Here is a 12,408-nt window from a genome sequence, read left to right as displayed (position 1 = left end):
GCCCCAATCAGGGCTGATCAGAGCTGGGCCTATCAGGAGGAGGAGATGGCAGGAGGTTGCCTGGCCGGCCAGCCTGGATCAGGGCCCAATCAGGGCCCCTGATCAGGGCTGACTCAGCTGCGGGAAGGGGCCCACGGGTGATTGGCTGGTGGGCCCTGCTCCCCATTGGGTTTGGGGGGTCCAACTGGGGGGTAGGGACAACCCACCACTCAAAGCCCCTCCCCATGGCTAAACCTGGCCCCAATGGGGTTGGTGGGGGGGTGCCGATTGGGGGCCAGCGGCCTGGGGGAGGGGCCACGGGTTGTTGGCCAACCAGCCCTGCCCTTGATTGGGGTGGGTGGGCCCATCTGGAGTGGGACCTGGAAGGAGAAGGGCTGCAAGATTTTGGCCAGCCAGCCCCACCCCCTATTGAGGTAGGGTGCTGATCAGGTATGGGGCTGGCTAGAGGGTGGGGCTTCAGGCTGATCAGGGTGGTAAGGGCTCATTGGGGGAATGGCCGACCAGGGGGAGGGGCTGCAGAAGGTTGGGGTCGCTCAAATGAATTTTCACTCCCTGTTAGGGTGGGGGGGTGTGATCAAGGGTGGGCCGGCCAGGGTAGGAGCTGCAGGCCTATCATGGTGGGGTGGGCTGATGGAGGGGGAAAGGAGGGGGCATTTGGCTGGCAATCCTGGCTCTTGATCAGGGTGGGAGAGTCCAATCAGTGACAGGCCGGCAGCAGGGAGGTTGGCTGCTGGCCCCACCCCCTGATCAGGTGGTTCGCTGGCCACAGTGGGCATCATAGGGACTGGTTGTTAGGTCGTTATGGCCTACTAGAGTCCCGGTGCATGAAATTTGTGCACAGGAGCAGGGGGTCCTTCAGCCTGGCCTGCACCCTCTCCAATCAGGGACCCCTTGGGGCTGCTGGCACCTAACTGCTCACCTGCCTGCTGGCCTGATCCCCCTAACTGCTCTCCCCTGATGGTCTGATCCCCCTAACTGCTCTCCCCTGCCTGCCTGATCACCTCTAACTGCCTCTGCCTCAGTCCTGCCACCAAGGCTTTGTCTGGAAGGACATCTGGAAGATGTTCAGTCTAATTAGCATATTACCTTTTTATTAGTATAGTTGCCACCTTGCCTAAAAATGCAGGTTGTTAGCAGGTTTCCCTATCATGGAAGGGGAGCCCGCAGTAGCATCCTGGGTTCTGACCAGGGCTTATGCACTCATGCTTTATCTCAGCAAATGAGATTCCTAAAAGAAGACTCTTGGATGTACCTTGAACATTTCTATCGATTTTGCCAAATCATCCTCCAAAAATGTTGAACCACTTTAAACTCCCACCAGCAACCATGCGTGTGCCCTCTGTCCTACTTTGATGCCAGTATCATTGATTTCCCCCTAGAAGCTTCCCTCCCCTCAGCTGGGACTCTTGGCAGTTGAGCCAAACTCACTGTTCAGCCCGGGACTTGATTTCCTGAGATAGAATTATGGAGGAGGAAAAATAGTTTTCCTCTACCCTACTAAGTTCTTAGCGGAGGCCCTTGTAATGAAAGATAGATTACCAAGAGAAAACTATAGTTCATTAACATGTGTACCTCATGTATATGTGGGAGATCCCAGGGAAAAATGAATAACTCCCCAAGATGTCTTAGAATCCAGATTTAAATACCTTCTTCCTAGGGAGAGGGGACGGGAGATGTAGGCCTCTTAGAGGAGAGTACATGATTTTTAGGAAAGATGAATGGGGGTGGGGGGGAAAGTTTGTAACAAAGTTTGGGTGTGATATCAACTTCTAGTCTCCTGTCCTGTGACAGGAGTCAGTCTTCACTCGCTGATGGCACTTTTCCCATCAAGAGAACCTTTTGGGGGATCCGGTTTTAGGCAGAGAAGGAGACTTCAGTGAAAACCTCTCCTTGCATTTGCTGTTTTTCAAGCATCTGCAGCTCAAGATCATCAATATAACAACACGTTATATGTTGGGGTGGCCTGTTCTTTGACCTTCAGAATAAACCCAACAAAAGCTTGTTTCCTGTCTTAGATGATTTTCCACAGTAGCGTTATTCCCTGTAGACAGTATTCTGACCAGACCTTCCTGGGAGTGGTCATAACATATCCTGTGCTTGTAGAAAGGTGTGGGCCATATCACTAAATAAATCAGGGTCAGTTTTCTCATCTTGTGGAAAGGGATATAAAGTTATGACAATTTATCTCCCTTTCCACAGGTTTCCTGCCGGTTTGTGTCTCTGCTGCAGCCCCAGTGGCCCCAGCACCTCTGCGGCCTCAGGGTTAGGGGCTGCTGGGTGCCCACCCCTCTGCAGGCTCTGTCTCTGCTTCTCTGACCCCAGCAGCTCCAGCCCTGCCATGGCTGTGGGGCTTGGATTGGCTGGGTGCTGGCCTGCCTGGGGGCTGTGTCTCTGCTCCTCCAACCCCAGCGCCCAGGTGGGGCTTGGGGCAGCTGAGTGCTGGCCCCCCTGTGGGCTGTGTTTCTGCTCCTCTGAACCCAGCAGCCCCAGCGCCTCCATGGCTGCGGGGCTTGGAGCTGCTGGGTACCGGGCCTCCTTGAAGGCTTGGGTCTCTGCTCCTTCAACCCCAGCGCTGAGGTGGGCTTGGAACTGCTGGTGCCGGCCCCCCTGCAGGCTGTGTCTCTGCTCCTCCATCCCATCAGCAGCGCTGACCGAGCAGGCCCAGAGGCCCTCCACCAGTGGGTTGGGGCAGAACGCCTGTGTCATTGCTAGGCTTCGCTCCACTACTTGGAGCCTATGTATGCAAATTAACCGTCATCTTTGTTGGGTTAATTTGCATACTCTCCTGATTGACTGGTTAGCATAGCGGAGGTATGGTCAATTTACATGTTTGTCTATTATTATGTAAGATGGTAGCTGCCTTTTTATAAGGAAGATTCAACTCTAGTTCAGTTAGTTGTCTTACTAAATCTTTTCCTGAGCTTTACAATTTCTAAGATAAGGCCCAAGGCATACTTAATCTTAGTTATGGATACTTGCTGCGATGCTCTCTTTCATTGGACCATTAGTCATAATTCTTGTCATTCTGGCTTTTGCCCAATAATATTAAGATTTATAACATAATTTGTCTCCACCAGGTTATGAGCCCTATTTGTACTCCGGGAATCCCACCCCTTGCTGACACTAGACACCATTGCAACCTCCTCCTGTCCCCAGGCCTCATCTCCCTCTGACAGAGAGCAAGGATCTCTTGGCTTTGAAGGAAATGTCATTCCTCGTCAGCAAGAAGCAGCTACAGGAGGGACCCTATGCCCCTATTCATTTAAAGAATTCAGAGCCAAGATTTCTTGGGAGGAAATGTAGTAGGCAGTTGGATAGGGATGGCAGAGTAGGAATGATGGGCATGGTGCAGAAAGTCCCCAAGGCAGAGAGCCCTGGGTGCCTAGAAAAACCACAAGCCCTTGCATGACCACTCCCTTAAGCTCTAACCCCTGGAGTTGACACCTAAGCCTAAGCTGTGTTTCAGCTACAGGCCCAGCAAAGCAGAAAAAGCAGAAAAACCAGACAAGCGAGCTATGTCTGACATTAGGACCAGCTGCATTGACTAATGAGCTAGGCACCAACAACCAGTTGAGACCAGGACCCTGAGGAGATATGCCTGGAAAGCTGATGAAGATTCTATTGAGATCCTCCCCTGAAGCCCCAGATAAAAGCCCTCAGGGAGGAGGACCCAGCATGGCTCTCTCCACGGAGCACACCCTGCCTATTCCCATTCCCTTCTTTCCTCTCTCAGGGTGCATCTCTAGTCTCTGAGGTCCTTCTTTTGCCTCTCCAAGGATGCTTCTTTTGTCTATGTAACTTGTATTCTGAGCCCATTTCTTCTATGGCTCACTTCACTTCTACTTGCATGTCCCTAAATAAACTTTTTTCTTATAATTTCAGTCTTGGGTTTGAATTCTTTTCTAAGCCAGTACCGATGTTGCTGAACTGAGGTCTAACACCTAGTGCCATTTTCACTGCTAACAAAATGACATCCCCAATCTGATTTTCAAAACGTGCTCTCAACAATTTGAAGCATATATTCTTAGAGAGGTTCAATCGTTTTTCCTTTGATTCTGACCTTTTCATCTCTGTCTCCAGTAGGTAACACAGTGCCTGGCATGTAAAATGGGATCAGCAAGTGTGTGGAAAATGAATGATGACATTGACTTTCCCATATGCCTCTATATACGAGGTTCCTAGTTACAGACTTCTGACCATTGTCTGAACTTTCTAGCACCGGCATCTTCTTCTTATAAAACAGCTGCAATCCACCATTCCAGCTAGTACAGTGTTCTTTCAGGCTGTGCTTTAAAGGACTTTTCCCCCCTGAGTTCAAGGTTAGGCCCTCTGACCTCACTTATGTAAATCCTTGGTGCTATAAATCAATTTCTTGTTTAATAATCAGTATAAAACAGCACCTATAAGAAAAGCTTCCTTGATTTGCAAATATTCCAAATAAAACTATTGGAATTGACCAACAGAATGTGGGAGCCTAAGCCTATATTGTGTTCTCCATCTCACTTTGCAAGGTAATGTTCTGTGTTCACTGCTCCAGCCTTAAATGTGTGGCCAGTTGACAAATAGAGGAACGGCAGCCCTGCTCCCGGTTGCCCATACATAACACTCCAGTCCTTATGAGCCCCATGGGTTGCTCTGTCCAATGGCAGAGAGGGGGGAGCCAGCACCTGCGGCTGGGGAGCCCATCAAAGTCATGTTCTTAGAGTTGGTCTTCCAGGCCCACTGTGGACCAGCGGTGCCTGTCTGTCCATAGTGAGCAGGAACATTCTAGAAGGAGAGCCTGGAGAAGGGTGTGGGGAGTAGGGCTAGGCAGGTGCTCCTGGGAAGGGTGCTGAGGAGAGTGTTGGGGAGGGCGTGCCCCATGGGAACTCCTATGTCACAGGGGCTGTTTCTGATGGGGGAGGAGGGTCCTTCACTGCCTGCATAGCCTCTTCCTCCACATATTGCTTATTTAACACATCATAAAAAGGAAATGGGAGGTGCCTGGCAGCTGGCAGGCTCTGACAGGAAGCGTCCCATTAAGGGGGGACACAGCAAGGGCCGCTCCCTGGTCTCCATGTCTTGTTTACAGCAGTTTTCCTGCCCATCCAGAGGGCCTGTACCCAGTCTAAGGGGGCCACCGGGTGCTCAGCAACCCCTTTCTCCTTGCTTCTGGAAAGCCACGTGTCCTTAAATGCTGGACCTGCAGAGGGCTCCTGTGTAACAGCATCCGCCTGGCTTCCTGCGCGCCCACCTGCTTCTTCCTGAGGCTGCAGAGCCCTGCTGGCAGCGCCCGCCAGGTAAGGGGACACCGAGGAGCCTTAGAGGCCGTGGCCCAGCCACAGCCGCTCACTGCCAGGTGATCTCACAAAGGTTACCCCACTTCTGGGCTCCCCCATCGCTGAAACAGGACAGTGATGGTGGCGCTGGGGGCCACAGTGGGTGGATAGTGGGGGAACCAGTCGGAATCACAGGCTACAAAGTGTACTACCCGGACTTAAAAATAAATGAACTAAATGTCCATAACCAGCATTACTGTTAATGATAAGATTTTTTGATGCCCTAAATTTTAGGGCATGTAAACAGGATTTTTTTTTATAAACCAAAAGTATTTTTTGGTATTTGGAAAAGCATTGTTTTAAATTTTTTGTATTGAAAGCAAAATTGAATGGGTGCTTTATGAATTTTATATATGCTGTAAGAAATTGCTGAACTTTGAGTTTGATGTATATTGCATTATTTTTGTTTTACATATTAAAGTTAGGAAATAGCTCCCTGTTAGTACTTTGGGAAAATAAACGCACATTAGCTCACTTTTTATAAGATAACAACCAGCCTGGCCCCGGGTGGCTCCGTTGGTTGACCGTCATCCTGTGTACCAAGAGGTGGCTGGGATTCCAGCTCCAGTCCAGGTGGGGCTTGCAAGAGGCAGCCCATTGATATTTCTCTCTCTCCCTGTCCTCTCTCTCCCTCTCTCTAAAACAAATGCAAACAAATTTAAAAATAAATAAATAAAAGGTAACAACCAATGTAATTAAACAAGAAAAAGCAATAAGAGGTATATATTTGGAAATAGGGGAATCAAGTACCATTATTTGCAACCAAGTCTATGATCAACCTAAAAATTCCAAGGTAATCAAAAGGAAATAAAACAGTATTTTTTAGAAGTGCTAAAATAAGTAAATTGGATGGTTTTAAAATTAATGCATTAAATTTTTTTATTCCTTCATACAAAATAAAAACTCTTTAGAAAACTCTTTTTTCAAGGAAAAATTCCGATTTGGAATGGCAACACAAAAAGTGAGATTCTCAGGAATAAACTTGGCAAGAAATGTGTGTGCTCTACATGGAGAAAGACCTAATCTATAATAATAAAAGCATAACATGCTAATTAGACCAGATGTCCTTCCAGACCAAACTGGGGTTGCAGGGGCGGCCTGGTCCCGGGTGCCTGCCATTGGCCGGAGTGAAGCCTGAGTCCCGGGTACCAGAGGGAAGCTGGTGCCAGCAGCTGGGGGAGGGAAAGCCTACTCTTGCACAGATTTCGTGCATCAGGCCTCTAGTACTCTAATAAAGGACATAGAAACTACCAGACATTGTCGCAAAATGGTCTAATATTTTACACTGTCACCAACAATGTTTTGGTTGCTCCTCAGCCTCACTTGCTGTCTTTTTATTTTCCCTCCTGCTCTATTGAGGTATAATTGGAGAACAAAATTATATATATATTTAGAGTGCACAATGCAATGATTTGATGTACATGTATTTTGTGATTATCACCATCAGGTTAATTGACACTCCCATCAACTCACACACATAATTATCTTATTTGTATATGTGAGAACACTTAAGACCTGCTGTGTTATCAAATTTCAAGTACACACCACAGTATTTAACTGTAGTCTCCATGCTGTAGCAACATGAATTTTTGATACTAGCCATTTGAACAGGATTTTTTTTATAAACTAAAGTACTTTTTGGTGTTCAGAAAACCATTGATTTAAATTTCTTGTATTGAAAGCAAAATTGAATGGGTGCTTTATGAATTTTATATATGCTGTAAGAAATTGATGAGCTTTGGGTTTGATGTATATTGCATTATTTTTGCTTTGCATATTAAAGGTAGGAAATAGCTCCCTGTTAGTACTTTGACACAGACGGTTGTATTTTTAGGAATAGAATACTGACAGTAAGCAGGAGTTGGCTGTTTTGTATCGTACTTTAAGCACACTTAAGAGGCTGCCCAGTGAAGAAGCAAGGACAGATTCAAAACAAGGTGATAACAGTGTGTAACGGAAGTGGTGTTCACCCATGTCCACGGCTCCCCTGCATGTCCCAGCCCCCTGATAGTGAGGCCAGGGCCCGTGATTATTCCTCATGGATGGCTGGGGACAGAGAGCAACACGCCTCACTACTAGTCTGGGAATTCAAAGGCAATCTAAGTGTCATAGTCTGTCTCCCCTGCTGTGATGATTGTCACGTAAACAAGGAAAGAGAGCATCTGAAGAATTTCAACTTTAACTCTGTGAATTGATTGTCCTGAATGCAGACACTGCACATTATTATCACAGACACTACCTACACCTTTGTCCCCAAGAGATGTGTTCCCTGAAATGACAGAGCTGGACGGGAAAGAAAAGCAGGGGTGCCAGGGACGCCGCCAGTGAGTTGAGTTCACAGTGCTGGGGTGGTTAATGTCTGTTACTCTCCATCTGACTCTAACAACACAGCTTTTCTCAGGCTTCCCCTTCTGTCCCCGTCTCCCTCTGTACCGTCCCCTCACAGAGGTGTCCCCTGACCCATGCTCTCTCTCCTCCCCCAAATGGCTGCCTTTACAACAAGTCACTGCTACCAGGTGTGAATGAGGTTGAATTCTTTCTCAGGCCGCCTTAGCATTTAGGAAGCTTGTGAGTGTGAGGACACAGCCCCAGCGGCAAGGAATCGAATGGACCAACTTCCCTGGGGTCCCTGTCCAGTTAAAATAGTTTTCTCTATTGACAAGAAATGACAGTTGGGCCACATGATAGCAAATAACTCCTGCTTACATTTCCCATTTGAACTCTTCGTTCTGCTTCTGTGACGTGAGAATTTCAGACAGACTCAGGTGGGGCTGTTCTGCAGTGGGGAAGCTCAGCGGAGATGACAGAGAAGAAGACAGAAGCAGGTTTTTGTTTTCTTTTCTTTTTCTTTTGGAGCTGAACTGCCGACGCACAGTTTTGAATGGGGAGCCATCTGTGTCTTTTATCAGTCAGTTAGGTAAGCCCACATTCGAGAAAAGTTCTGCAGTTCCCAGGCTGTGCCCGAAAAAAGACATTTTAACAACGAATTCATCCTGTTTTAAGGGAAATGGTTTAGAATGACTGCCTTTGGTTGAAGGGAAGCCAGTTTTCAGGAACTGCAAACTTCATGTAACTTAGTTTACACGTTACTGGCAAAGAAGGGTTCCTTAGCACAAAGCCGATAAATTGTGGGCACTGGGAAGAGTTTGGGCGTTAATGTGTAGCCTGCGTTTTCTGCGCCTTATCGCTTTGGATGTGCTGCCAGATTCAAACAAGATGCTCTCTGGGTGACTTTAGGCAAATGACCTGATTTCTCTCTTTCCATTCACCTTGTCAGCTTCATGTAAACAAATGAGGCACGGCTGTAGAACCTGCTCTCGGAATATAAGGGTCTTTCATGATTCAGAACTAAAAGTAATAAGGTTGTTGTTGCTGTTTTATTGGTCTCCTGTCTCTCTGTCCCTCAGGAGCCGCAATGGACCAAAATCAATGCAGCTACTCGGGTAAGAGACTTCCGGTGTGTGTGCCTGTTCTGCCATAGTCTGTGCCTACTTTCTGTAAATATCATGCTGTCCTCTCTAAGCAGAATATAAGCTATGAGCTGTTTATTCATTAGAGCAGGGGTGGGCCATATAAGGCCCTCGAAATCATTTGGTCTGGCCCTGCCAAGGCATTCGGGGTGAGTTAATTAAATGTTTGACCAAATGTAGCAGGCTAATTTAAGTTGATAATTTTGTATAGCCTGATAATGATGCTATAAATATCCAAATGGCCCTGGGCAGAGAAAAGGTTCCCCACTCCTGCATTAGAGAATCGTTTTACACTGCTCATCCCCATATTTCCCTGGTCCAGCCATTTCAATGGTGGTCATGACCACACCTCTGCCCAGCGGAGAGCAGAGGAGCTCTCTCTGGCTTTGGAACCAAGTCAGGGTACTTAACCCACCTAGAGGTGGAACCCACAGTTTGGCACCACTTCTCTGATCCTCAGAAAGTTAGTCTTTCAGAGGGGCCAGAACAGAGCGATGCAGGCAAGCCTTGCTTGACAAAATGTGTTTCTAAATCCATCTTGTATCTTCCTCTTCAAGTATATTTGCCTAGGATCCAACATGGCAATATGCTATAGTCCTAGAGAAACCCCTAGAGGGAATAAATGGCAATAGAAAAAAAAATTTATAAAAATGAAAACAAAAAGCCCCATGATTAATTTATTTTATTTGATAGTTAGTTAGCTTCTATTTCACAAATGCAATATATTGTGAGAGTATCTTTTCCCATTTTGTGAAACTAACACCTGATCATTAAAAATATTCCATTGGCATGACCAGTACAATAATAACACAGTAAACTTGCTCTCAACAGGACCCTATATAAAGAACCAACCCAGCAGAGGATCAGAGCTGAGAGTCATCCTGGTGGGCAAGACAGGAACCGGTAAAAGTGCCACAGGGAACAGCATCCTGGGGAAGCAGGCCTTTGTGTCCCAGCTGTGCGCCCAGGCCTTCACTAAGACCTGCAGTGAAAGGCGAGGAAGCTGGGGTGAGAGAGAGATGGTCATCATTGACACACCAGATATATTTTCTGAGAAGGGCCACTCTGATCTGTACACAGAGGTACAGAGGTGCTACCTGCTGTCGGCCCCAGGACCCCATGTGCTACTCCTGGTGACGCAGCTGGGCCGATTCACCACCCAGGACCAGCAGGCCGCACAGAGGGTCAAGGAGATCTTTGGAGAGGATGCCATGAGACACACAATTGTCCTCTTCACCCACAAGGAAGACCTCGATGGAGGCTCCTTGAGGGATTACATCTACTACTCAGAAAATAAAGCCCTAGGCAAGCTGGTGGCAGCGTGTGGGGGGCGAGCATGTGGCTTTAATAACCGAGCAAAAGGGAGTGATCGGGATGACCAAGTGAAGGAGCTAATGAACTTGATTGAGGGCCTGATGATGGAGAAAAGAGGGGACCACTATACCAATGAGCTTTACAGCCTAGCGACAGGGTCAGAATGTGGACCTGAGCAGTCAGAGGAAAGATTAAAGGATTTCACAGGGAGTCTTATAAAGTACATGGACATTCAGAGATGTCGCACAACCATGGCCAAGGAGAATTGCCTAAAAAGGGCCCTAATCAAAATACTACCGTGTTTTCTCATTTGCATTTGGTTGTTTGTCAGATTGCTAATTCTGATATTTTGTGTATTGCTCAGAATATGCAAATTTTTTACTGCTTATTCTGTAGTATGTGCAATTTGTTCTGTAGTTTATTGTCCATTATCCTCAGAAAATTAATGATAATTCCCAGAAAGACCATTGGTGTGGAATGCAAGACTCCCAGATGACAGTGATGGATCAGGAATTATTTATCACTGGGATACCGTGGTAATCACAGGGTCTCCTCTGTGAAATGCAGTGCCTGACACCAGTAAATATTTAAGATTCTGTGAAGCGTTAAATCTTAACATCACTCAATTTATTAATGAACCAAATTATTTTAAGTTACTGTTTGTTTTGACATATAATACCAAAACCTTTTGAAAGCTGTAAACATAAAATTTCTCCTGTTTGAAAATGTCTAAAGCAGATTTATGTTCCTGGAAACTCTTTTTCTCCTTTAAAATACTATGATTGCTATTGAATGTAATAAAATAACAACAATAAGTAAGCTGTAAAGCTCCTGAGATCCATCCCATGTCTTTAATTTTGTTCTTTCAACAATGACCCCAATTATGCCCACTAACTACACACAGACACACTCATGCATCTGGTATCAGTCATAAGAGTGTGACTTCTACACACAAAACAATTAATCTCATAAGACCCAGGGGAGATATTCTGAAGGCTTTGCGGGGGCGGGGGAGAGGGGAGGGGGTTCCTGCAGAAACATGAACACCTTTGGATTGAGGACCAGGCCAGCTCATCATCTAAGTCCTTTGACCTGAGACAAGGTATTCAGCCCGTGTCTCCCTTGGCTTCTCCTTGTGAGGTGCCAACAGGACAGATTTCAGTCCTGTTCTGCCTGCTACTTGCCAGGCTCGAACTCAGGCCAGGCAGGACTCACAGTGCAGGACTAAACATGCAGGTAACTTGGCAAGAAAGGAACATGCAGCTGAGCAGCAACTAAAACTTCCTTCCACAGGAAGCCTGTGGCTTCAGAAGAGTTTTAAAGACACAGAAAACTGAATACTGTCAACTTTCAAAGGCCCAAAGTGCACGTACTACATTATGTCTCCCTTTTGGTTATACTTAAGCAGTTTTATTTATTTATTTTAATATATTTTTTAGTTTCGATAGTATTACAGATGTCTTCCATTTCCCCCCTTTTCTCCCCTCCTTCAAGCCCCTACCCACCCACTCTCCCCACCCACGTCTTCACTCCCACACTGCCTGTGTCCATTGGCTATAAATATAAGTATACAAGCTCCTTGGTTTATCTCTTTTCATCCTCCCAACCCCACACCAAGGTATGTCCGTCTGTTCCAGGCCTCCATGTTTCAGGTTTTATTTTGTGGGCTAATTCATTTTGTTCATTAGATTCCACAAATAAGTGAGATTACATGACATTTGTCTTTCTCAGTTTGGCTTATTTCACTTAGCATAATATTTTCTAGGTCTATCCATGCTGTTCCAAAGAGAAATAGACCCCTCTTATTTACAGCTGCATAATATGCCAGAGTGTAAATGTCCCACCACTTTTTTATCCACTCATCTGCCTACTGATTGGGGACTTGGGCTGTTTCCAAGTCTTAGCTAACATAAATAACATTGCTCTGAACATAGGGATGCATATGTTTTTTCTGATTGGTGTTTTGGGGTTTTTAGGTTATATTCCCAAAAGACAGATCGCTAGGACAAAAGGAAGTTCCATTTTTAATTTTTTTAAGAAACTCCATACTGTTTTCCATAGTGGCTACACCAATCTGCATTCCCGCCAGAAGTGAGCTAGTGTTCCCTTTTCTCCACACCCTTGGCAACACTTGTTTGTTGACTTTTTTATGATAGCTATTCTGACAAGTGTGAGGTGATATCTCATTGTGGTTTTAATTTGCATTTCCCTAATGATTAGTGACTTTGAGCATTTTTTCATATGTCTCTTGGCCATTTGTATGTCCTCTTTGAAGGAATATCTAGTCAAGTCTTCTGCCCATTTTT

The 12,408-nt window shown here is 46.2% G+C and overlaps 2 protein-coding genes across 2 annotated transcripts in view; one reads left to right on the top strand and one right to left on the bottom strand.

Moving 5' to 3' along the window:
- LOC132242643 (GTPase IMAP family member 4-like) overlaps positions 1 to 12,408 on the bottom strand; it is a 192,308-nt gene that overhangs the window by 115,423 nt on the left and 64,477 nt on the right. The window lies entirely within an intron of this gene.
- Positions 8,019 to 10,932, top strand: LOC132242631 (GTPase IMAP family member 2-like). The gene is given in 4 exon segments (XM_059711533.1): positions 8,019 to 8,235; positions 8,726 to 8,761; positions 9,620 to 10,471; positions 10,474 to 10,932. Coding segments are annotated over 3 exon segments (1,005 nt in total). The 5' UTR covers positions 8,019 to 8,235; positions 8,726 to 8,733; the 3' UTR covers positions 10,599 to 10,932.

This window comes from Myotis daubentonii, chromosome 10, assembly GCF_963259705.1.
Source record: "Myotis daubentonii chromosome 10, mMyoDau2.1, whole genome shotgun sequence".
Taxonomy (NCBI): domain Eukaryota; kingdom Metazoa; phylum Chordata; class Mammalia; order Chiroptera; family Vespertilionidae; genus Myotis; species Myotis daubentonii.
The sequence above is the reverse complement of the archived record's forward strand: the minus strand, read 5'-3'. Positions and strand labels throughout refer to the sequence as shown.